Genomic DNA, 26,210 nt, shown 5'->3' with positions numbered 1-26,210 from the left:
CTCAAGGTAATTAACTATTCCCAAACCCAGAACTGTGCTGGGAAGAGAGAAAACATATCATACAAAACTTGAAGTACCAAAGCTTTAAGGTGCTCAGGGTTGTTTTGGACTCTCAGATGGTAGAGTTGGATGGGCAGCACTGGAAAGAGTATATTTTCACTGGATGTTTGCAGAAGGACGTATCAATCCCACCCGTTGAAGGACAATCGGCGATAAATCTGGTAAAGGCTTCAGAGCATACAGCTGTACTGTGACTGCCTTGTGTAGAGGGTGTGGCTGCATTTCCCTGCATTTATGGCACTGTAGTAAGGATCATGATTTTCCATTTTTAATGGTTATTGCAGTTGTCTACTCTGTTTAGGAAGAGAGTTTCATTACAGCTGTTAAGTCTAGGAGAATTTAATATCTTCTGTGGGTATACATGTACAACCACACACAATTTAGTCTGGGATACTCAGTCCTTATTTCAGTATTTGATCTTTTAGTTTTTAATAAATTTGAAATATTACATACAATGCAGAATTGCCTCTCAATAATTACTTTTTAACTGTTAGCCCGAAGTTGGTAGTGGGTTATGCAATTTGACAATGAAGTCCTCCTCTCTTAGCTGCATATCATTACAATCCTAGGAAATTAGCTTCTTCATGGTTTCCAGAATACAGATATCTGAGCAAAATCTAGAGTAAGTATAGTGTAATAGAGCTTTTTTTTAAAAGCAAGTTTTAATTTCTTTTAAGTTCTGAGGTGTAATGGATTTTCTAATTTAGAAAGTGTATAATAGAAGTTAATTTTGTGTTAAGAACGTTTGTAAAATAACTCACTATTTTGAAACTTTTTTTTATTGCTGAATATATTGTTGCCACAACTGCTGTCAGTGACAGTAAAACTTACAGTAGAGATGTGAGATATTGAAACTGCAAGGGAACAGTGGTGACAAAAGCTAGAAATAAAGCATCATTTTCTATTCGGCCTTCCTTTTAAATGAAGGAAAGGTGTTCCACATTTACAAGGATTATATTGTTGCTTTTGAGATGCGATTCAAAGGTACATATTGAAAGAGGGAAAGTATAAAACATCATTGTGTTATTAGGAATTCCAATTCCATTCAAATAGAAAATGTTCTATTTATGATCCTTAAAGAAAGCCTTCGGGTCATGAACAGCACTTCTATTTGTGGAGAAAAATATAAGAAGAGTTTTGTGAAAGTCTGTATAAAATGAACATTCCCTTTTGAACCCTTTATTCATTCAATTCCTGGGTACATTTGAAAAATCATTGTAGAATTAATAGAAGCTATGTGAAAAATAACAGAAAAACCCTCAGTGAAATTCCAATGTTTTTTGCAGTATTCACTGTTTAGTTCTTGAGTGGAATGACTGTTGATCTCAATAGGCTTGAACTCATTAGTTGAGCATACCGTAAGGAGGGCCTGCTTCTCCTTTCATTTATTCCAGGGTGAGTGAAGAGTGAATCCGCAGACCCGGGTGGCATTACTGTGCATAGACCTAGGAAGAGAATGGACGAACAGAGTATCTGCCATCAGACACAAGGGGTATTCTCTTAAGAGAAAAATGTCTCAGTTTCTGGATTTGAATGTACTATAAATCTCAACATTAGACTATTTCTGCTAAGCATGTTGAACACTTCAACTTCTAAATCTTTACATGTATGAGGTTATTACCTTTATTTATTTTATTGCATGCACATCCTATGAACAGGGACAGGAAAAAAAATCAATGAAAAGCAGACTTTTTGCATCTACTCCTGTATTTACTGTTTCATAATCTGAGGATGTTGCACATTTGCAATCGTGGAAAAGGGATCATGGTGATGAGTGACAATGATGCAACATACATGTCAACAATGATGTCAGTGCTGCATCACAGCACACTTGTCCTTTGAGTGCTGTTTGTCATATTAAAAATTTACTAGCAAGCCTTGATTTTTGTAGCAGGTTGATTAAATTATGAACTAACTCTTGTAGGAACAGAGACACTGTTGAGCTGGATCATTTCTGTACATGTGCTGACTGTTCATCGTGACACTGAGCTGCGCTCTGTGGCCTCACTCTCTCGTGTCGGCAGCAGCATGGGCATCTGCAGGGATGACAGCCATTAGTCCTGAACCATTTTCCTTTTTTACTTCATTACAGTCTTTATGATGGCTCCTATAGCTTAATTTACCAATGCATTGAAGAGAAACATAGATATTTGTATTTTCCCCATGAAACCAGGAAGTTGGGAGTGGGTTTTATATTAAAGCAATGTGATTTATAACTTTCCTTGCAGAGTTAAGCATTTTCAGTCTTCTAGTAAATGCTGAAAGGAAACACTTCAGTGTTTGCCAAGAATCTGGTGTGCCTCATTTAAAAAAAAATGAAGAAAAAGTTTGAGATGTTTTGAAATATTTCTCTATTTCTTGGCTAAACTGTTTTCTGTGGTTGCAAATTTTACTGCAAGTAGGCTAGCATCCTTCCTGTAAAGCACAGGGATGCAATCCCATTGTCGAAAGTGGCATTCGCATGTTTCCTTTCCTCTTGCGGAAAAAAAGACTTTGCAGCTGTAGTGCAGCTGTAGTGAGTGCAGTGGGGAGCACAGAGGCAATCTGCTTCACTGCACAGCCCACATCTGTCCTTGGAAAAGTGTACAGTGACAGGAAGCATACTGAGGCCATATGTCAGCAAAGCAGAGTTTGGAGCAGGCTGTGTTGTGATCATAGGTTTCATTTCTAGCACAGTTTTTGAAGCTGCTGAGTGTGGATCAATAAGGAAGAAAGTTTCCTTCCCTGAATCACCACTATGTGTCAGCAGCTGCTTGAAAACTCGAGTAAACTTGGAAATACCTTCCCCAGAACCACTCATACACAGATGTTGGGACTTCATTCCTTTTGGTGCATGAGTTACCTGCCTCATATGTTAAAGAATCAAGAATTTGTAAGTGTTGCCTTTGTCAGCCTTTGCAGCTGTGATCTATACTGGGGATATTTCCTCTGAGAGTGGTCTGGTGTCTGATGTCACTCCTATGAGACCTTGCATGTGGACAGGCCATTGTCTTTAAAACACTTCATCAGTTCTTAGGCTCTCTTGAGTTTTGGAGCACTGAAATGAATTGATTGTTTGAATGTGTTTAGTGAAACAATAGTTTAATATGGGAAAGATGACAGATTTCTGACATGATTCTTAAGCCAGAAAGCAGAATGCTCCCTTTCCATTTATCTAATTAAAGGAGTGGTATAAATCAAATAGGAAAAGCTGAAATTGTTCATCTCTGTCCTTGGTTGACCTGCATCAGGCGGAGATTAATTTCTTAGGATCACAGAACAGTTGAGGTTGGATGGGACCATTCAAAACCATCCAGTTGAACTCCTTGCTCAAAGCAAGAGTCACCTGAAGTAGGTTACCCAGGCCCGTGTCCAGTCAAATTTTGAACATCTCTAAGGATGGAGACACCACAACACCTCTGGGCAACCTATTCCAGTGTTTGGGCACCCACACAGTAAAAATGTCTTGTCTTGTGTTCACATGGAATTTCCTGTGCTTCAGTTTGTGCTTATTACTTCTTGTCCTATCACTGAGCAGTACTGAGAAGAGCCTGGCTCTGTTGTCTTCATGCCCTCACATCAGGTATTTATTCACGTAGATAAGATACCCACAAGCCTTCACATCTCCAGGGTGAAGACTTCCAGCTCTCAGCCTCTCCTTGTATGACAGATTCTCCGGTCCCTCAACCATCTCTATATCATCATTGAACTCTCTTCAGTGTGTCGCTGTCTCTTTTATTGGGAAGCCCAGCACTGGACCAACCTAGGACTCCAGATTTAGCATACCTGGGCTGAGTGGAGGGGAGGGATGCCTCCCTTGATCCACTGGCACTACTCTGCCTAGCGCAGCCCGAGACACTGCCAGTCTTCCCTCTCTGACTGTGCATTAAGGTGTTTCTTTGAGAGTCTTCCATCCTTGACAGAACTCCCAGGTATGACACAGCTGCAGAGTTACTCCCCATTTTTTTCATGGCTTTTTTTCATAAACATGATTATGATGAAAAATAGATGCTTTGAAATTACACTGTGGGCTTATAGTGTTCACAGTAAAAACTCAGCTTGAAGTGTGCAATTAAATTAAAATCAGAACCACAGATTGTTTGTGAGGTGGGCCTTATTTATATTTTAGCATTGGTGAAGTGTTTACTGTTCCCTTATGGATTTATTTGGTGTAAGAAATTGAGAAAAAGATTCAGTTTGGAGAACACTGGAAATTCTTCTTTAGATTTATTGAAAAAGTCCACGTTTTAGAAATGTCAAACTTTACCTCTGTTATCCGTATAATGTGTTTTTATTTCTTTTACCAAGTCTCTCCTGGTTCTCTTTAAGAACTATTTTATAACTGAGGAATTGGCTTCAAATAACTACAATGGCATCTTGAAAAATATATTGTCAATCAGTTTTGCATATGGATTTGCTATGTTTTTTGAGAGCAATGCTGGAATTTGAAGCACTGTGACATGTTGCTGAACTTTTGCTTCCTCTCCATGTTTTCTTCCAGTGTCTCTGTCTTAACAGCTTACCTATTAGCAGGATGTCCTTTCCTGCTTAAATTTCTCCCGTGTATTCTTTGTTTTATGTTCTAAGCTTCATGGATGATGTATCATGTTTAATTGCTCGTCTCTGCATCTACATAATTGGACCAGAGGTGTTAGTGAGTGTCTTCTGTGGAGGAGGCACAGAAAAGCTGCGTATCACTGCCTTGCTGTGATTTGACTTCGTGGATGTCAGAGCTACCACATATGTGCCATATCCTGCCTTGGAGTCATGGTGTAAAGTTAACTGTGGTACCTCTAGCACTATGCGAGCTGCTGAGTGTTACCTATGCCTCAACAGTATTTGTAATGATGTGATTTCTTGCCTGCCATCCTACAAAGAGACTTCCTAGTAATGAATGGTGCTGAGTATCAACAATTCACCTTGCAGTGGTGTAAGGCCTCTGTTATCTCCCCAAACAATACAGTTATAGTAAGGATAGTATCTGGGTGGTTGTTAATACTTAGTTAAAATTAGCGAAAATATTTTATATTCTGAGTAATTTATTTTTTTGCTCTTTGTGACATGTTTGGCTCTGGCCGGTATGTTCTGCTTGCATCCTGTGCTATTTTTAGTAATGTTGATTATCCTTCCCGCTACTTCTGTTGCAAAACACAATGATATTTCTTTTTACTGGTACACGCTACTTTCACACGTGGGTCCAAGTTTCATCAGTGATCAAAACCAGATGGATCTGTCGTGTACGAGGACTAGTTTAATCTGAGTGCTGCTGGGCTAACTGATGTAGTGGATGTCTTCCTTCTTTTTTCTAAATGTGTAAATGAAAATGGCATTTGAAATTGGACTCTGTCTTTCTGTTTCTCTCTACAGAGAAGAGGCAGTTCTTGGCAGGTTTGAATTTGATGATTTTCTTGGGAAAAACATTTTCTCTCTTAAGATTCATTTTATGGGATGTTTTGTGTGCATCAGCTATGGACCTGCCAGAAATAATGTTAATTCCAGGAGCATCAATGGACAGTGGAAGTCTCTGTTAAGAGCTTCCAGCGATGGCAGAGAGGTGAGCCAGGTTCTGTGTTGACATAAGGTTTTTTGCCATCTTTTTGCAGAGGGTGTCTCGCATTAACCGAGCTCTAAACTGCATTAATAAATGCCAAACACATTTTCTGCAGCTGCCTAAGGAAGCTGCACAGAGTGGCTATTTATCACTCTCACCCACTCAGAACCAATCAGACCTACATTACCTGTAGAGAGAATCGATCGGAAGGGGATAATTCTTTACAGCTTCTCATAAAAGAAACAGTTTATCATTTATCACCTGACTCAGTCTTTATGCCTGTTTACAGTTCTTCCGCTCATAACAGTAGGAACATGTGGGGCCCCAAGAAGTATGGGGACTCGGAATATTTTGACAAATGCTACTGTAGTGAGCATGACAGCCTTAAGTGCAGGATATTTTATAGCATGATTCTATCAAATCTTGGTCGTTAAAACTAATAGTAGTTATAAGCTTCAGCACCAAGTTTAGATCGACTGGCAGTGACCTCAGATCCAAACCAGCTTTCAGTGAAGAGGCAGATCCAGGGTGGGTTTTCAGAAAATTCAGAAAGGCATATGACAGCTAGCACCATTTTGGAAGTGTATGATGTGAACTTTTCCTTGCTACTGTTGCCATTGAGGCGATGAATGGTTGGATGAAAGCATGTTTATATGAATCACCTAGCTGGTTTCATTCTGTTTAGCATTCAGGCTGCATAAGTTCTAATGCTCTGCCCATCTGCTCTGGATTAAACTAAGATAATTTTAATCATTAAGGAAACCTTTACCATAAGTTGATTAAGATTTTTGTGCCCTTTAATTTTAGACTACTCCGACTGTATCAGTTGCCTTAATGAATAATGTATTTTCTCCTGACAAACTTATAGTTTTATTCACCTATGATGCTCTAAGGATATGACTAGGAACATTAAGTAAAGAAAAATGAAAACCTATTGTTAGGGAAGAGTAAAAATAAGGCATCTTTGAATCAAACCTCATTTAATAGTTTTCTAACAGCATTCTAATACAAGTGCTCAAGAACATAATTGGCAATATATTTAACAGCAAGCAGAGTTTCTTCACAGGTTGGCTTTATCTGAGATTCAGGGAGAGCAAAACCATATCTGCCAGTGTCTCGGAGCTCAAAAGTGAAAGAGTACTTGATGCCTTGATCGTAAGCCCAGTCATCAGAGCCCCCTGCAGCAGGATCTGTTAATAAAGAAATAAAATAAATCTTAACTGGAAAAGTGTGGCTATGCATTGAAATGTGATATACTTTGGAGTCAAGACACGTAGCCAGAAATGCAGAAGGGGCAGATAAAAAGGAATATTCAGTGAATTGATTGATTTATCCTGCTTATGGAATTTTTTTGTGATTTTAGGCTATTTGTGAGTTTTGTTCCAGCTGATGCGTGCAAGCAATTGAAAACAAGCTAAACTGCTCCTCCTTGTAAATATTGTGGGGTGAATATGAGAGGAATGTCTAAGGAACAGAATAGCATGTTTGCATGGGGTTGTTTAGAAAGATTTCATAGCAGAAGCAAATACCCTCCCACTAGGTAGCTTCTTGAGGTTCATACAAATCTGAAAGAGCAGCAGATCTGGGATATCAGCTGTATCTTTTTCTTCTGGACAAGTGGTACCCTCCTTTTCCAGTACTTTGGCACAATGAAGGCAGTCTCTTTTGCTAAGGAAGGCACCTCCACAATTGCTGAGCATCACCAAAACATTTTTAAAGGAAAAATCTACATAAATATTCTAAAAATTGGGAGAAACTGTCCTTTAAAATATTTTATTTTTTAAATATTATTTAGGGAAAGAGAAAAAGGGAAAAGAAATTAGTTTAAGTAAATTAGGAGATCTAAATATAGAAGATATTGAAGTTGTAGAAATCTAGATTTGGCAGTCTCAACTCAGCTTTTGACACTGCAAAGGACGTAACCTGACAGCTGAATTTCCAAGAAGGAGAGAAGACTGGAATTGTAATTAGTACATTTCTCAGACAGTAATGCAAAGTAAAAGAAACAATCATCTGTGTCAGTAGAGTGGTTGAAGCCATTCTTTAGTATTCACATCATCTTTCCCTTTGACTTTGAGATACTAGAAATGCAGAAAATCTCAAGTTGAGATTTTTCTGTTTGAATCTAAGCTGTGTATGCTTTGGGAATTCGTGCTATGCACGTGAATTCCTAAAGCCTTTACCACTTCATTCTATGTTCCAAGGGGTCACACACTCCGTGGGATACTTAAGGAATATATCATCCTCTATTTTAGAAATGACAGATTCCATATATACTTCTGAGTATGTGCGTGTGAAGAAATAAGGGGACTAAGGAAGAGGAACAAGAATCACTAGAAGACTGCATTTGATAGTCTTAGTAGTGCTCAATATAAACAGCTAGTATATTTAGGCCAGTACTTACAGATTGTTTTAGCTCCTGGGCCATAGTTATATTTGGTATTATGCAAACTGGCCAGCTGTTTGGATGCAGCTTCAGCAATGGAATTCTGTAGAAAAAGAAGAATGATAAATGCAGATTTTCAGAAGCATTCTGACTGAATGTAAGCAAATACATTGTTGAATAAACTGAAAAGCCATGCTTGAAAACTGTTGTTCACGTCTCAGAATGACTAGGTGTCAGTAGCTGACCAGGAACAGCTTGTCGTGTTGTTGTTAAAAGAGCTTATCAGTAGAGCTCGTTCTCCAAGCTTTAATGGAGCGCAGTGCACATCTGTGTATTGCTCCAGTGATGTACAGCCTGCTGTGCACTCCAGTATTGTTTGGATAGGTGAGAAGACAATAGGGAACAGGATTTTCTATGCTTAGAAGAAACTTGTACAAGATTAAAACTGAAAAAAGAATCTTATTTAGAGATAAGAGAATCTTAGAGAAGAGTGGTAACATGGCACAGTAAATTTCAAACATACAACAGCCTTTCTTTTCCATCTACTTATGCAGCTATAAATTCAAAGTAGTCAGCACAGTCAGTGGAGTTGAACAGTGATACAACTGGAAGCAGATTAAGGTCTTCTAAATATTAACAACTAGAAAAAGGCATAAATTGCCTTGGAACCATATGTGTAGTCTCATTAATTTCAATTCATTTCCTGTGCACAGAGAGACTCATTCAACTCCTACTGATTGGATCAGACCTATCAATAGTACTACGAAGCTTTGTATGTTTGTATTAAGGAAAATTACAGACTTTTCTTTGGAACGTGTGGCTTTTCCAGGTCTTCATTATACAGCAAGTTGATAATAAAACATGAAAACCATCACTAAGAGGTGATAAATATGAATGATTTTTGAAAGCAGATGTTCAATATAAGAATCAGCAATGGGTTGTTGTATCTTTCTTTATAACTTACAGCTGAGTGGTTTACTATTCTAGGAATTTCCTCTAGCCCCTTCTTGCTCTGTAGATTATACTCTGGCATACTTCACAGTGAAAGATATATTGGAAAATATTCTCTGTTCCTCGTTATGCGTTCCTGTGAATTACTCAAAAGGCATACTGGACAATTTAACTAAGAAAATCTTAGCTAAGTGAGAGATCTTTCTCAGCTGCTGCAAAACGGCATCAAAATATGTTTGCATTAGCAAAGGCAGCCTATTTTATTGCAGAATTGTGTTTCCCTATCCCCAAATATTGTATTTTGAACATCCTAGAATTATAGGAGTTTGCTGTAGGTGTTTGTGATCTTTTACCACATTAGGAATATTTAAACAATGCAGACCAAAGAGTGTTTGAAGCTTCTCCTTCCATCTATAGCACTGGCTGTGCCTGAATGTGGGGTTGGGTTTGTAGCCTCTCTGTTGTCCAAAGCAATTGTAGGAAGAATTTTTACTTTGCATTTCACAGTCTTGGATTCAGAGGAATTGGTGTAGCTGCGCTCTGTACAGTATTGGGTTTTTTTTTGTTTTGTTGGGTTTTTTAATCCATTAGCAAGCTGAGAGGATTACTGGCTCCTAGTGATACCACGTTTTCTTCAGTCAACTTTTGTTTATAATATACACATTTAATCAGCAGCTGTGATTGAGTCAAGTCTTCTCTCAATAGTAAATGAATTTTAAATGTAATCTGTGTCTTCCTGCTTTTCATATATATACAAAGTGGAAATTAAATTTGTAAAGACAGTCTGATATTCTGTATAGATCTATTGGTAACTAGCATTTGCTTCCTCTAGTAAATTGCACGATAGGGCAATAGAACAGCAGAGCTGCTCTTCGGGAAGAATGGGGCATTCCTTTCACTCAGCTACCAAATGATGGCTTTAAATCATACCAGAAGAGATACCAAAATAAGTATGTCAGGAAATCTTGCCTGAGGGAGTTTTTATTGTTGGCCAGGAAGCTGTTAAAAGGGTGATTTGTAAGAAGAGCAGTTGCGATTTCCAGCTGTTAAGAGCTTGGAACCCAAATAAACAACTTCCTCGAGCTCTCCAGACTGGAGATCAAGGTGGTATTTTAAATGATCTGTCTAAGTGAAAACATGACTGAGCACCTAAGATTTCATCATGAAATGAAACTTTTATCAGAAGTTTTGATATCTGATTTTTTCCCCTTTTTCCCTACCATTGGCTTTCCTAATAGAGTTGTAGTCCAAATTCACTCTTCTTACAGGCTGCACGGACTCTGGGCATATCTCCACTTTCTACCATACCCTACTTTAAGCACTCAAAAGGAAATTAAATGCTAGACCAGCCCAGTATGGAAGGTGCATTTTGGTAAGCTTAAACAGTAATCAAGGTGGCCAGTATACTTTCAAGTAAAACAAACTGAAATCCTGTGCCTAGAAAATTCTCTTGGGTTGTAAATTAATATATTCTGCAGCCTCCCAGACTGTAAAAATACAAATACTTGAATCTGACAATGAGTATGAGCTGGCTGTAGTCCTGCCTTTGGTGCTGAGTTTATTATTTAACAGAGAGATGGAACTGAAGCTGGTAAGGAAGGAAGGACACGATGCACATTCCTCTGCTTTATCAAATCATAGCTCAGAGTCAATTCAAATAGAAACAAGAATTAATAAAGCCAGATTTGTCTGCTGAAAATGAGGAAATAGTAGGGTGACCTAATAGAAGATAAGGCTAAAATGTGAGCCCATAAAAAATATAGGCTGAATTGTTTATCAAAAGTGTGATTAAATACATAGTTCTTTATTGTAACACAACAGATATGCGAATAGTAAAATAAAGATGAAAAGAATCTTTTTGGGATGTGGGGGCATGCTGGTCTTGCCAAGCACGTTTTTTAATTGTGTGAAGTTATTGCTTTTGTTCTCTGTAGGAGATGGATTCAAGTGTGTATTCTTTGCACAGGGTAACACTCCAGGGTATAGTAAAGAATGAATCAAGAGGATTATGAAGCAGGCAAAGTGTGATTCACCAAAAGGAGTACATATTTCTTTCAGGGTGTCATCACAAGAATATTGTGTAACTTCTGAGAAATTCCTGACCTAGATTTTTCTGCCTTGGGTGTTTTTATTTTTGTTGTTCAAGTACTGTTTGGATAACAGTGAAAGTTTTGTGCAACACCCCGGTAGGGGGTGGACACGACAACGACAACCAAAACAAGAACACTGAATAAAGGGAGAAGTTTTGGGAAAATCCTAGTGAGCTTTGGGATTGAGCTCCTCAGTGCTTCTCTTGCATCTAAGGGAAAAGTGGAAACTCGTGGAAAGGAGGGGACATAAATGACTTTCATCATGTTTTACACCCCGCTGCCAAGGGTGATTGAGGAATAGTTCTAATTCCCAACTCAAAGTAACTTACACTAAGTTTGAGGTTGTTCTGATTTGCTATAGCAACACAGTAGAGCTAAAGAATGTCTAGGATTCTCAGTGCCCTGAGGCCCAAGCACTCACTGTTTGGTACATTGGCAGGAAAGGAAGGTACAAGCATTCTCTACATCTTTCTCTTCTGCAGACTCAGTGTCTTCAATCTCAAATTGCTCAATTTTTATGCCCTTCCGTATCTCAGACACTGGAATGCAGCATAAACCCCATGGCATTAAGCTACCTTTAATACAGTGGAACAAAATGTTGTTAATGATAAGCAGACATATGAGCTTTTGTTTAAGCACATGTCCAGTTGCTTGCTGGAAGAGATGAGAAATGGCAACTATATTTCCTTTAATTTATTAGATCTGTCAGAGCAAAAATAACATCTAAGATAAGCTAATGGCACTCTAAATTTTGCTTCTTAATTTGCAAAACAATCTATGTTCCTTTTATTTGCCCAAACAATTTCTACTACAGTTGAGATTCTCATTCTTCAGTATTTCTCTAACCTAGACAGAACCTTTAGACATGAAACACAGTAATTGGCATACAAAATAATACCTCTGTTGGTAGCTGTCTCATTTCAAGACTGAAAATCTTAAATTTTCTTTACTCACAGCTTTAATGAATGTGTTTTAGTTAATTGAAGTAACCTGAAAAGCTGCATTTTTGAACATGACCTGTTGAAGTCAGTCTTTCTATTTAATTCACTGACATTGGAGTGAATTAGCCCCTTTCTGTTTAATTATCCCAAATACGGGCAATGTTGATGGGGTGATACTCTGATCTTATTCTCCAGAAGAAGGATTTTTGGCAGGAAGTCTTCTCTTGTTAAAATCAGATGCTACACAAGTTGAACACCTCTGGGATCCTGCTGTCTTTTTGTTGGGATCACCAGTAGAGGAACTATTTTCCCTTAATTAAGATGTGAAAAACATTCATAAGGTCACCTTGTCATGATGGTGAGATTTGTGATTGCTTTGTAGTGGAAAATAATGGAACTCCCTCTGGGATCAGTATGCCTGATTTAAAATATAGGATGAAATGGTGTTGGAAAAACTAACTTACAAAATGAAATCAAATGGTTGAAGAGAAATATATAGCCTGCATTCCCGAGCTATTTATTTTTATGCTGAATGGTAATAGCACAATAGCCTTTTAATTCAGGGAAACCTTAGTATGGGTGATTCATTAAATTTTACTGTGTATTGAAATAGAACATTGCTAAAGTAAAACTTTAATTTGAAAAAATGAATTTGAAAACCTAGGAAAGTATTTAGTTTCTTTCTTATTGTTAAGGATTCTTTTAATAATGATATGTCAATGTAAACTTTTTCCATGTAATATAGTGAGAAACATGCTGTACTTTTAGTTATGTTTCATCACATTTGCTCTTGATTCGAAAAATTGAGCAGAATGTCATGCAAATTTTTAACACATGGGGACTTTGTGATCTTGACAACAAAGCACTTTCAAGGATTTTTGGTTTTTATTAGTTCAGACTGAACTGCAATGTGTGAAATGTGAAGTAAAAACTGAAAAAATTACTACAGTTTCCTGGAATGATTGCAATTAAAAATTTCTGGAATATAAATAAAGACAACACAATCTTGATCTTAATTTCATCCTCTCTTGTAAACTGTAAAAAATGTACCAGGAAACTTCAGTGTTGGCTCCAATTTTTTATTTGTGCTTCAGGATCATGACATCTATTTGGGAGCACTCATAAATCTGTCAGATGTGCACAGCAGAGCAACACACAGCGTGGTTGCCTTGGACTTTTGGCAGCGTGCAGGAAAGACAAGGAATCAAGATTAGTTTGTTTTGTTTTGCTGTGTTGTTTCCCTTGCCAACAGCTTCTAATTGCTAATGTGCCAGGGAACTGAAGTAATTTTATTATTGGTGATTGTTGATTTTTGGCCTTACAAAATGTTTACAACTTTTATTCACATCTAATAGTTTTAATCCCTCTCTCTGTTTTTGAGGATTAAAAAAAAAAATAAAATTCCAGACTCTTGTTATCTTACTTACATGGTGTTAGGGTGTGGTCTTTCTCTGTATTCTATCTTGTTTTCAATTTGACAAAAGCTGCCTCCTTGTCCTGAACCTTTTTCAGTAGGAGTTTCACCATTTTACTTCAGTGAGAACTAAGGTTTGGTACGAAGTGGTAGGCAGAGATCCTTGCCTGCTGTTGATGATACCAGTTCAGTAATTTCATAGTTATTACAATCTATCAAGCTGTTAGCTTGACTTACAGGGCATGTTTCTGTGTAATACATTAAACACAGCAACCTCTTGAGTCTGGAAGAAGCAGTGGGTTGCTGTATAGCACGACTGGAAGAGAAACCCGACCTTGTGGCAAATTCGTTGTGTATGTGGAAATTAAACAAAGCTTTTGAGTTTATCTTGTGCTTAAGTTATCTTGAAGGCATCATGGTTTCCCTTATTCTCACTATGAAACACAGAAGTACAAACTATGAAACTGGCAGTACAAACTCTTTCCAGATGTTAAAGAAACTGCTTAAACGGACATAAATAGCAAGTGGTGAGTTTTACTTATTCTTTTCATTATGTCAAAAATGGCAAAGAGACTTACCAGTTCCTCGTAATCCGATGGTAATTCGTAAGTATATGAATAAGGAAACAGTAGCAGCTGGGAATAGGAGTGAATTGTGAGGTATGCCTTGATTGTAGAAAGATGTTCTTGAATAAAATCAGCTAAAGCCTTGGTCTCCTTTTCAGACTCAGGTGCAGAGCCACAATAAGTGGAATCACAGGGGTTTTTTGAGGCTCCAACAGCTGGGAAAAAAAAGGTGAATTTAATGAGTATTTAATGAAAAAAGTAGACTATTAGGAGAATCATGTTACATCACCTTCTGCCTTGGAAATCCTACTGACACACGTGCTATATCATAGGAGAGACTATTTTATTTCATAGGTAAGACACTGGGCAACATGACATAGCATTAAATAAATATACCCTGATGCACCCTGTGCGTAGCTGAAAGAACATGAGTATTGATGTAAAGCCCTGTATTATCTAAGTGATTTGAGATATTGATTCACTTCAATAATTAATAATCCTCTCCTTGCATATCTCCCTAATTTTTAGGACGCTTCCAGGAATCAGTCAAATGGAAAGCACCTCAAATAAACCTGTGTCCACCAAGCATAACCAACCAAAACCAAACTTTTGGTTTCTGTTCTGAACTCATAGCAGTGTGTGTATCTGTGTGCATATATGTTCATAGAAATAGCCATATTGATGATGCTAGTAGCTAAAGTCTTTTTTTTTTTTTTTTTCCCAAAACCTGCCCCCAAAACTGAACATAAGCTACTCCACAATGTTGTACTAGTGGTTGTCACTTCAGCTTGGCTTGGACCAGCCATCAGGTAGGAAAAATCTATAATTAAGCATCTTGGCTATTGCGCCTCTGTATGATTGCCTACAGCTTTTGTTAGATGACACTTACTGCTCCAGCCAGCATTAAAATTCCTGTTGGGATCAGTACCAATGCAAAGGCTACCAGGATTTTTAGAGCGTGTCTTTCTCCACATGCGATTCTGAAATAGAAAGGTGAAGTATAGATCAAGACTATGGGAAAGTTCTAATGGTTGGCTTTTCCAGCAACAGTCTTTTCGAGAAAGAAGAATGTACTTACATTTGTCCAAGTGTAAACGTAGCCATCAATATTAACAACAGGCAAAACATAGAAGTCCAAGCTGTTGAGAAGTGTGGTCATGACAGTATCTTTTCCATAGGTTTCAACAGCCTAGTTGGAGAAAATTAGAAAAAGCTGATGATGCCTTCATGGGTGTGTATCTTCCTTGCGTATTTAAAGGCCTGGGTTTCGCTCAGGAAGTAACAAATGTGGTGGACAAAGTCATCCAGGTCACTCCACTACGTAAGATGGCAGCTCTGTGATGTTACGTATACTTAGAAGTTTTACATTGACTCAAACCACACTGCCGTAAGAAAGCCATCTCATTCTGGTAGATAAATTATATGGTAAAGCAATGGTGATTTTGAACAGAACAGATCACTGGAAAGAGATTGGCATCTAATAGCTTCTCGTTTAAAGACAGAGCAAAGTTCCTCTCTATAATATTCTCCCTACATCCTGTGATCTTAAAGATTTGGGTTTAATTTCTGTGAGAAGGAAAATCCTTATTCCCATTTTTTATATCTATTGCACAGAGAAATTTCATCAAGAACTAAAATTATAGAGAATATTTCCAAAGAATATCCTTAACATTTCTAGTCATAATGCTGTGGATGCACATGTTCATAGGGATGTTTCCCTGCCATTTTCCAGACACATACATTGAGTAACAAACATAAGAACTCCTGCCATAAAGATGAATATCCTGATTGTTCATGGCCTGGTACCTTGTATGCTTGTTCACAGGTTTATATCAGTATCAAGGGAGCATGTGATGATCATGGCAATTTGTTCTAAGTAGGATGTTGCACCCATGTTTCCTTTACACAGGTGTAAAGGACAACACATACAATGGAGAAAAGGCATCTATTGCCCTGTAACTAAGAAGTGGGAAGGTTGGATGTAGAATCTAGAAAACCAGTTTCACATCACTAGAACTTATTTTTTCCTGTGTTTTTTTTTTATGCCTGTTTTTCTTTGGAGATACATATGACAATCCACCTTGCTCATGTTTCTCTCTAGGTTTTTTTTTTACTTTTGTGTCTAGAAGTAATGCCAAGTGAACTGCTGATAACACTCAGAGGACTGCACTTTTAGAGCACGTCTGCCTATCCACACTTGGATCCACTGAGCAGAGCCACTGCTGGTGTCAGGCACACTCATGAATTAAGTGACCAGACAGCGAAAATGACAGCTGTAGTGACGTGAATTGCTAAGAGAAAAATGGTAGCACATAATGTCTGCAGCCTTATTAGGAGGTAATGAAATCACATTCCCATTGACTCCACTGAGATGTCACTTCCAATTTCCACTGCTCCCTACACAAAACCGCATGGCTTTCTGATAAGACTGAGATTATACTTGCCACCAAGGCCTCTGCCAGCATGGCTCACTCACGTACTCTGGCTTTCCTTTACTTGCCTTTTAATCCCAGCTGCTTCTTCTGGCTTTGTTTGTTTGTTTTTTTTTTTTTAATATTCAAGCAGGAATTATTACAAAAATATGAGATTCTATCACTGAGTCATTCTGCTATGTTGGTTGCAGGGAATACAGCATCTGATGCTGTACGGAGACAGCTCTTCTGGCATGTGTTTGGATGTCTTCTGATGTGCCCCTGAATTCCCTGTTTCCCTACTCCTTATAACTCTGTGGAGTTTATAGTGTTACTAGACTTGTTTGTTTGTGTCTCACCTTTCTCTGACTACAGAAGCAAAACGGAATTTATAGACTGTGTAAGTAACCCTCATATTTGTCAGTATCTCTTACACATGCTTTTAGGTAGTCTTACGCTGCTGAAAGGTTACAGGTTGAACCTCTAAGATCTGATTTGAGTAGTTACACCCTAACCATCTGAGGTGGGAGAAGGGGTATGCAGACAGGTATTTAGAGGTAAAAAAGCAGTCTACAGCAGCTCAGCTCTTTTAAGATTTCCTTAAACGTAGCTGCATTTTGTAAAATACTTTTTCATCCTTAAGCTTACTGACTTCTTTCACAAACCACTGGCAGAAAGCAGGGGATATCCACTCTCTTGCATGGAAACCACAATCCATAAAGATGGCCTTCTTATTTGGACCACTTTTTCCCACCTAGAAAAAAAAAAGGACAAAACTCTGAGGTCATGAACAGAACAATTTGTATGCAGAACATGTTAGTCAACTTGGTGACCTAGAAAAATAAAACTTTATACAGATATAGCATTCCTTCATTCAGTGGACTTCTGTGAAGTGCTCTCAGCTGTAGCTGGCCATGATATTCCAGCTAAAACAATAGACTCTTATTAATGTAGATAATCTTTCTCCCCCATTATTTTATTATTCTACACTGTTGATTTATTTCCTGTAGTGTCTCTAAGAGTTGATTTTGTTGGCTCGACTGATACTTACTGTAAATGCTTATTAATTTTTGGGTGAGTAATCTTTATCCTTTTTCCTTTAATTCATCACGTTTTATTTATTTGTAAGAGTTTTGGCAAAAAAATTATATAAGATGAAGATACAAACAAATTTGTTGCCTATTGCTATAGATTGACATTTATAGATCCTTTTAGAGTAAATGAGTTTACAAACAACAGATGGAGAGAACATAAAGGTAGATGATCATTCAAATAGCTCTCAGGAGTGTGGTTAGACTTATATGTCTGAAATTCTGATTCATTATATTTAAAAAAAAAATCTTAGAAGGTGGAAAAATCATAGTAGCACTGAATTAAATGTATTAGATTTTCTGCATAATGTATGTTACTATCTTAGCATCATTAGTGTTTTAATAGATGTTACAATCTTGTGGAGGTTAATACAGGAAAAGTCTGGCACATAGAAATCACAGTACTTACTTTGAGAAGGTACATTGGTCGTCCTTCATATGTTTCCCCAATTACACTGCGAGAGACAAGGTCTGGGTTCTGAGCCGCAATATCAGCAGTCCAAGCAGCTATCTGTTTAATAAGGAGGTTAAATTTACCGATGGCTCTGTCCTCAGGTCCAGAGTAAGTAATTCACAGGCTTCAAGCCAGAGTGGTCCTTCTGAGCATCTGACTTGACCTGATATTTAATATTGTTCATATATTTCTGAGAATTAATTCCTACTTCTACCAGAGCTGTATGTCTGAATTAAGATTTTCTAGTATGAATTTATCTAAACTCATCATCGGTGTATGGCTGGTGGATTACAAAAACCTTTGAATGCTAACCCTGCATAGTTATGACCTTGTCAGCCCTTAAACTCTCTTAACAAAAGAAAATTTTTTTCTTGTTAAGCTAAGTAGATTTAATACTTTAAATCTTGTACGTGTTGTAATGTTTTTCACTTTCATGGTCTTTTATTCATCATCATTCTTGAACCACTGACAGAAGTATTGGACAGGGATTTGTGGGAACAGTCCACCAATGCTAGATACAAAAGAAAGAAATTCTCCTTCATTCTATGTATTATTTAAGGAAAATAATAACAGGCTTTATTATATTAATATTGGAGCAGACTCCCTTTGTTATGGGTGTCTTCAAGAACTAACAAAAAAGTTGTCGCATACACACAAAAATGCGTGTCATGCCCAAAGAATAATCTATGAGCTAAGAAAAAGCCAGCAAACAGCAGACAGATCTAGACAAAATGGCAAGAGAATACTAAAATAATGGTTGGCATTATGGATTTTTGTGAGTTTTCGCATGCCAATAACCTTTGCAGAGTCAGAAGAGCTTTTGCTCTTTTAAATTTATTTTTACCTTTGTAAAAGAAGATTTATTTTTAGTAGAGTTCTGGTGGAAGAAAATCTGTTAGTTCCGTACGTGATCTATAGAGATCACATGGAGAGGAAATGCAAATATTCTTGCTTGAAAATTTACTGTGTGCTTAGTGGGTAACGATCAGCACAAAACTGAAAGATTTGTGCTGAATGAAGAGCTAGAATTGGGGTTTCTTGGCAGAAGAGATGGGAGAAGTAGCGAAAAGGAAAGAGCGAACTAGTGGTGAAGAATGTCAGTCTGGTCATTGGATTTCTGCCAAAGTTTCTTTGCAGCATTGGGAGCAGAAGTAGAGGAAATAGGTGTAGGGAAATGGGTTATACGGATTAACTTGGTAATGAGCAATAAAGAAGAGGAAGGGGAGTTTGGAGAAGGAGTTATCCTATTAATGGATGGAACAGAAGAGGAAAAGCAGAGAAGACGGGAAGCATATCAGAAGCCATTTTGACTAAAGAGGCTAAAATACCGAGCTAATAAAGCGGCAAACATCTAGACTTCACCTTTTCCCAGCTGTTGTACTTTTCATAGCTGTGGCTGGTTGAACGAGCCTTGCTGTCAAACTGGGCATCCAGTGCAGCCTGCAGGTTGTCAATCAGAACTCTGCAATAGGGCACCATGAAAAGTGTAGAGAAACATACAATTTGCTAGTAAGAAAGTAAATACCAGGTAAACATTTCAGGGTCTTGCTGGAATTCAGGCTGCATGGATTGTGAATTGAAATGTGTGTTGGGGCTGATTTTTGCATTTGAAAATGAGATTTATTAGGTTCAAGTTTCAACCTACTTCCTACCTCAACCTTGCCACAAGAATAATCAGGGAGCAATAGCTTCCTCCTAATTAGCACCTGCCTACTTACTCCAATATTAACAAACTTACAGGACAGCAACACTTTGCTTTAGGAAGAATGTCAGTGCTGAGATAGAGCATGTGTAAGAAATGAGCTCTGGGCTGACCGCGTCTTGTGAGATTGCCTCTGCCTCAACAGGAGAAGAGCCCTCTCTTGAATTTATGGCACAGAAGGACAATTAGACTGCAGCAATGTAATACATGCAGCAACCCAGTGATGTTTGCCTGATTAAATTCTTTGTCAAACCAACTTTCAGATTTTATGTGTGGTTTGACAGCTCAGTTGCAGGTGGCATTATCCATCCTTCAAGCTACTTTACTCCATGTGAGGTGGGCTATTAAAGAAGAACACAATGGCAAGAAAACCACAGCATCCTGTCTGGATTGGTTGGATCTCTCCTGGTTGTGTTTCCCTGGGGCTGACACAAAGACACAGCTCGTTGCTGAACATACTCTTGAGGACCTTTTGCTTATATTTTAACCTTGGCTATCAAAAAATGAAGTCCTCTTGTTTTTCCAGTGCTTGTCTTAATGTTCTTGGAAATCTTACTCATCCAGGATATGTCCTTGATAATTTATGATTTGAATAGAAGAGCAGGAGGCCAGTTTTGAGGCACCACCAGCCTTCAGAACAAACAGCATAAATGACTACATTGACATGATGTTACGGCACTGCAGCTGCACTTCAAAAGAACTGTAACAGCTTGGATTGTCACAAGGACGCGCCACTCAAATTTGTCAGGGACGCCTTCCAGACATTATGGCCTTTGTTGCAATCAAAAGATTTGTGCATGGGCCTCAGGGAGTTCACAAGTATTATAGGAAAAACTAACACATGTAGAGTAACTCCTCCTTTGCCAAAGAGGAAATTCCACTGAAATTGGATTCTTGTGCTGTGTGTGGGCCACAGCATTATTGAAAATTATTTCTTCTAGGATGTTTTTAGATTTTGTGTCCCCAGCAACATCCAAATCGGGCATGGTTAACATGAGGCTAGTAAGTTTAGGCATTGATTATCCTTGGATTTAGCAGATCATAAAAGTTATGTTTAATGAGAAGTGTGTGGTGTCGAAGGAGTTTAGTCTGGTGGCAACAACCATGAGCTTGAGAGACAAAACCTCTCAGCCAAAGGAAGTCACAAGAATTTGGTCAACCAACACTGACTTTCAGTGTCTAAGTATATGAAGTTGACAGAATATCCATTGCACATTGAAGAAGCCTTACAATCAAGCTGGGCCAAACCAACTGGCAAAGCTCAGGTGCAGCTGAAGGAGCAATGAAGACAGGACCAGTTTTCTCCAGCCCAAAGTCATCTTGTCATCCTCAATTAACGCTTGCATAGTGATTGGAAGATATGAAGTATAAGCAAATGTCTGGTCCCTCTCTTTTCTCCTTACCCTCTCATTAGTGTTACTCACTACAATTCTTCTATTTTCAGGCATGTGTAATGTGGCAGTGTGGTCTCTTCCCTCCACTTATGCTGCAATTGTATTTGATCATGGAAACTCCGGACTTTTTTACTTCTAAGTAGTATACTTATAAAATATTGAGGTTAATTAAGAGCTCCCATTGGAGGAACCCTTGCCTTGGAACTGCTGTGTGACTTGAGTAACCCTGAGGCTGTCCTGGGAATCTGTTCTTCCCACTCCCTTGGCTCTTCACCTGGGAATTGTCTTCTCTTTGTTACCAGTTGGTTTCTTTTTCCCTCTTCAGCTAGCATTCTGTTGCTTAGAGAACTCAGTAGGGAGCCTCGAATGGTCACCTTGGGACTTACTATTTTATGGTTTCAGTTCCCTGTTACTATCATACAAACCTATTTTGTGTATTTTCTGGCACTTTCTAGACCTTTGCTGTGTTTTGTCTTTAGTGGGAAATCTTTCTTGTCCCATCTGAACTCTATCCTTACATACTGCAGTGAGATTTCACCTCTGGGAAATTCCTGGTGGTAATCCTTTGCTTCCTGTCTCTTATCTCTATCAACATTTCATCTCACCCCTTTAACGCAGAGCAGCTACATTCCATTTGAACTGCCATAGGAAAGCTGAGCCCAGTAGAGGCATCCACAGGAGGGATGAAGATTGTGATCAGCTGACCAATTTGAAAAGATCAAACACATTTTCCCCAGTGTTTAATCTCCTTCTATTAAAAATACAGTAGTGAGAACAAACTTACGTATATTCTATTCCACTTTCTTTCAAAAGATCTTCAACCTCTAAAGACATGTCAGCTTCAACTCGGAAATCAACTTCTGTTTTTGGCCTTACCAGTGTGACAGAGTCTGGCTGCCAAAAGTCCACCTGAAAGAAGGCCAAATGTACACATAAACAAATAAATACATATGTATGGCTGTGATTTTCAGGTAGGGGGGTGTGTGATGTTGATATTGATTGTGATTAATATACTGCATTTCATTCCTATCCTATTATACTGACCTGACCTTTCTCATCAGAAGTGTCCACCTAAATTTTAACTGAAAACTGATTAAGAAGACTTTTTATTAGGCCCTGCAATATATACGGCAGAATTCTGGAGATGGCAGTGGCAGTTCCACAAATGCCAAGTATTCTATAGTGTCTTGAGTGCATACAGACTTATCAATATTATAATTATCTTAACAATTTCTTTCATTCTTTATACAAATTTCATTGGATGTTTATCTGTAAGTATCAGACTGAAAGGAACTCCTGACTCAGTAGCAGAGAGACAACTATATGAATACTTCACATAAATCAGCTGTGAAGGACTTGTCCGTATGAGTGCTTTTAAGACTCGGTTCACTAAAGTTGGTGTGAAGAACCTGTGCCTTTGGAAGAGTTTTAGTTCAGAGTGGACAAATGACAGTGTTATTACTGTTTCATGTATTTTTGCTGTAGTCAGCTTCTAGATTTCTGGATTTAGCACCGTATTAAACACCAACGAAAGCAAAGGTGGTTTTCCTGCCTAATGCCTTTTCAGCCTTTCATCTCATGACTGTAAGGGAAACTGGGGCTGCTGGGCATATCCATGGAGTACATGTCTCCTTCAAGTGAGAAGACTATTGCAGGTTATACCACCACATCAGTTCTGACGGATTGCATTGCATAATGATGGTAGTCCAAGAACATTTTCTTTGCTTAAAAGAAAATGAACAATCTGTTTATACTACACATCTAAAAGCAAGCATGGTATATTCATTTTCTTAATATTGGTAGCACCATTCCACTAGTGTATTCTTCTACAGATGACTGTTCCAGCATGTTATACTAGCCTGCTGATGATAGTTCTCCACATCTGTACTTCGTTAAAAATATCATCCTTTCATTCTACAGATAATGGTGTCTTTTTCATCAACAGCTATTTTACAAGATCAAAGCTGAAGAGAAATATTGAAAACACATTTGCTGTCTTTATTGTTTTTTCTCATGTCATTTTGTCATCACATATCTACATCAAGGTCAGTAAGAAACACACAGCTTGATGGGAGAGAAAGGAAACTTTAAAGGAAAGTCAGAGAAGAAATGATGACATGAGAGACTAGAGGCCAAAGAAAAGTTCACTTTGTTGGGAGTATGAATTTTTTGATTATTTACATGAGCAAAGTGTTTTGCCTACAACTGTAAAAGTTCTGGTAGTTGGAATTTCTATGTTTTATTAATACATTCTGGAAAGTATACCACACTGAATATAGCAATTCAGATTAACTTAGTCTATTAATAAATCGTGGTAGGTGCTTTGATATTCAGACTGGGTTAACCAGACTTTCTAGCAAGGTATTGGAATGTATTTGCATAGCTTTAGCTTTATCACCTTGTCCTGCTTCTTCTGAAGAAACATTCCAGCTGACTTGAATGGAATCAAGATTAGGTCTTTAATTCAGTAGCATGCATTTCTTTTTAAAGGTATATGCTAGTTGAACAATAGGAGAAATGTTCCTTTCAAATGCAATATAGCCCTTTCCCCAGGTTCTTTACCTGTATGTTGCTGGCGAGGGAATTGATGATTTCCACTTGCTCATCATTCTGCGGAATCACACGAAACACTTTCTGCCTGAAAGAGGACAAAAAGATTGGATTTGAAACAGGTAAGTCAATTTAAAGGCTTTTGCTCGTGCAGAAGAGATTGTGCAAATATAATACTTGATGTCTGTTCTTACCCATCAAAGGCACCATCCTCCAGGTGAGCAGAAACAGCTGCAGCACCTATGAGAAACAAGAGCACCCACATTTTTTCTTTTAAACAAAAAAAAGCCCAGAGGTTTTCAGTTCTTCTATGCTACTTTTATAACCTGGTTTGTCCTGCTTTTTATCAATTAAACACCGGAACAACCCACTGATCAACTGATAGATTATCCCCTTGGCCTTGTTTTATTTGCATACTATTTATAACGTGTGTTTTACTCCACACCTGTGAAAACAGCTGAAAGTCTCATGGCAGGCTGGCTAAAGAATCTTCCTACTTGAGCTGGATAAACTCTTGATATGAGAAAATGAACTTAATTTACTTTGTTCTTTTCTGTTGTATGTGAATTTTCCTTTTTTCTTTTTTTTTTGCAATCATTTGCTGGGTAACAAACTTTATTGTTACTTTATTTATTGTTAGATGTTTCTCAGATGTTGTTGCAGTGTGATTGGTTTTAGTCACATGGCGTTGTCCCTCTTTCTACATAATATTAGGCTGACTCTGACAAAGGAAGAGGAAACACAGTTGGGATGCAGCAGTTACCTTCTTTTTTTACTCCCAAGGGAGAAGAAAAGTACTGAACTTGTTCTTTGCTCAGTCACTTCACTGAAACTTATGAGTAACTTATGTCTCTGCAGAACTGAGGATGTAGAAATTTCTAGTCACGGCAGAGTTGTACATATACTCCACATAATATATTCATTGTTTCTTGCATATTCTCTAATTTGATCATGGAAGGATCAGAGGTAAAAATCTTTTAAATTAAGCGCTACTGTGGGCATTACATGTAGGCCAAGATGATCAAATGAAAAGTACAAAAGCATTTTAAGCATTACCTTTCATGTTGTGCCTAAACTATCTGAGAAACAATAGTGTGTTTGCATCGCAGCTCTTGCATCTGCTTAGTTTTCATTAATGAGTACTTGGCATTAAATGTAACGTTAATTATCTGTTGATGCTGTGTCCTGAGGTAACTGATGTTTTCGACAGGAAGGTTCTAAATGAAACAGTGTATAACTATATAAAGAATTTATGAGGTTGGTTCTGTCTTCTGTTATGCTCAAGCAATCAGACAAATTAAAAGGGTTCAGACACAGATAATCTTGAACATGTTCTTTGTCTCGATGTCTGCTATTCTGCAGAAATTGACATACAAGCATATCATATAATATGTGAACATTTGTTAGAAAACTAATATATATTAATCTTATTTGAATTGTCAATGGCCATTTTAAGGATGAATGAGCATCAGATTCTGCACCTAATTTTTTATGAGGTTCTCAGCAAGCTGTTAGCCTTTTATACAGAATGCCTAGAAATATATTTTTAAAATCAATGTACCAAAAATGCATCAGTTTATGATGAACAATATGACCTATGATGACTATGTTCCTAAAAGGGGACTCCAAAACTGAACTGAGCCTATTTATCCAAAATTGTCTTTGCCAGATCATGGGATTTGAACTTAGTTTAATGACCTAACTTGTAGCACTGCAGGCTTTTGCCCAGCAATAGTCTTACTTAAAGTCTCCTAAGAAGGATGATAACAGGAGTTATACTGATAGAGTGCCACAACAGTACTGCAAAGTCTTCAGAAGTTTTAATTTTACAATGATGTGTTCTATGATATCAGATAATATGGTCTGATCCCATGAATACTTCTAGGACAACAATATGGAGATGATCAAGCCCAGATCTTGCACTGAATACACGATCACAAGATGTAATCAAACAAATTGCAGATGTCATCATTTCCTACTGAACGCAGAGAAGCATCTTGGAAAGAGCAGACTGCCAGATTTCAATGCTTGAGTTCACTTTTAAGAAATTCTTTGATTTTTCATGCAGTTGGGGGGTTGTTATATGCAGTATATTTATTTTTCTCCAAACAATCATTGATGCAGCATTACTGCCATCAACTACTGAGCTGGCAAGCATTACTGAATACTGTAATTTCTAATGGCAGTCTCTGCTGTTTCCAGCCCAGACTAGGTCAGAAAAAAATAATGACACAGAATCCTATTTAAGTGATTTATTTTGCATCTCGGGATTGATGGTTATTTGTCAGATTAGCTCATAAACTAGCTGTAAACATCGTCTTATTTTTCTTACTGCGTAATATAAATGTTTAGTATTTGTAAGATAAAGGGGCAGCATAAGGATTAGTAAAATAGCAAATTAAATTGAATTAAGCCTTCTGTTCTTTCTAGTGTCTGGTTGCAAGCCAACAGCACATCAGCTGGCTGTGGCTGAGTAAACCTTGGCCTTTGCTAGTTAATACTGAGTGCAGAGGGTGGTATTACCTATATCTTTGGAAAGATTCAGAAGGAAGATTTAATTTTTTTTAATCAACAAACTAGCAAGACCAGCTGAATCCTAAAAGGAGTATGTGTAGCTATTTCCTTCAGGACACATATTTTGTCTTATAATTAAGGTAAGCACAGCTGAAA

The 26,210-nt window shown here is 37.8% G+C and overlaps 1 protein-coding gene and 1 long non-coding RNA gene across 3 annotated transcripts; one reads left to right on the top strand and one right to left on the bottom strand.

The window, feature by feature from the left end:
• Window positions 1-1,466: 1,466 nt before the first annotated feature.
• Window positions 1,467-24,007, bottom strand: CPB1 (carboxypeptidase B1). The gene is made up of 11 exons (XM_009565592.2): window positions 23,735-24,007; window positions 23,553-23,628; window positions 21,775-21,899; window positions 19,257-19,356; window positions 17,850-17,951; window positions 17,002-17,103; window positions 15,017-15,127; window positions 14,828-14,918; window positions 13,951-14,153; window positions 7,995-8,079; window positions 1,467-6,780 (listed from the first exon to the last, which is right to left on the bottom strand). The coding sequence occupies exons 1-11, from the start codon at window positions 23,803-23,805 to the stop codon at window positions 6,593-6,595; spliced, it is 1,254 nt and encodes a 417-aa protein (XP_009563887.2). The 5' UTR covers window positions 23,806-24,007; the 3' UTR covers window positions 1,467-6,592.
• LOC128853049 (uncharacterized) lies at window positions 17,124-26,193 on the top strand. Of its 2 annotated transcripts, XR_008451271.1 has the most exons (4): window positions 17,124-17,423; window positions 23,544-23,662; window positions 24,255-24,379; window positions 25,971-26,193. It is a non-coding gene; the product is annotated as an uncharacterized LOC128853049 (long non-coding RNA). The 2 variants fall into 2 exon arrangements; XR_008451270.1 differs by lacking the exon at window positions 17,124-17,423 and having other exon boundaries at window positions 20,241-23,662.
• The last annotated feature ends 17 nt before the right edge of the window (window positions 26,194-26,210 follow it).

Source organism: Cuculus canorus, chromosome 9, assembly GCF_017976375.1.
Source record: "Cuculus canorus isolate bCucCan1 chromosome 9, bCucCan1.pri, whole genome shotgun sequence".
In the NCBI taxonomy this organism is placed as follows: Eukaryota; Metazoa; Chordata; class Aves; order Cuculiformes; family Cuculidae; genus Cuculus; species Cuculus canorus.
This window is presented reverse-complemented; position numbering and strand designations above follow the sequence as displayed.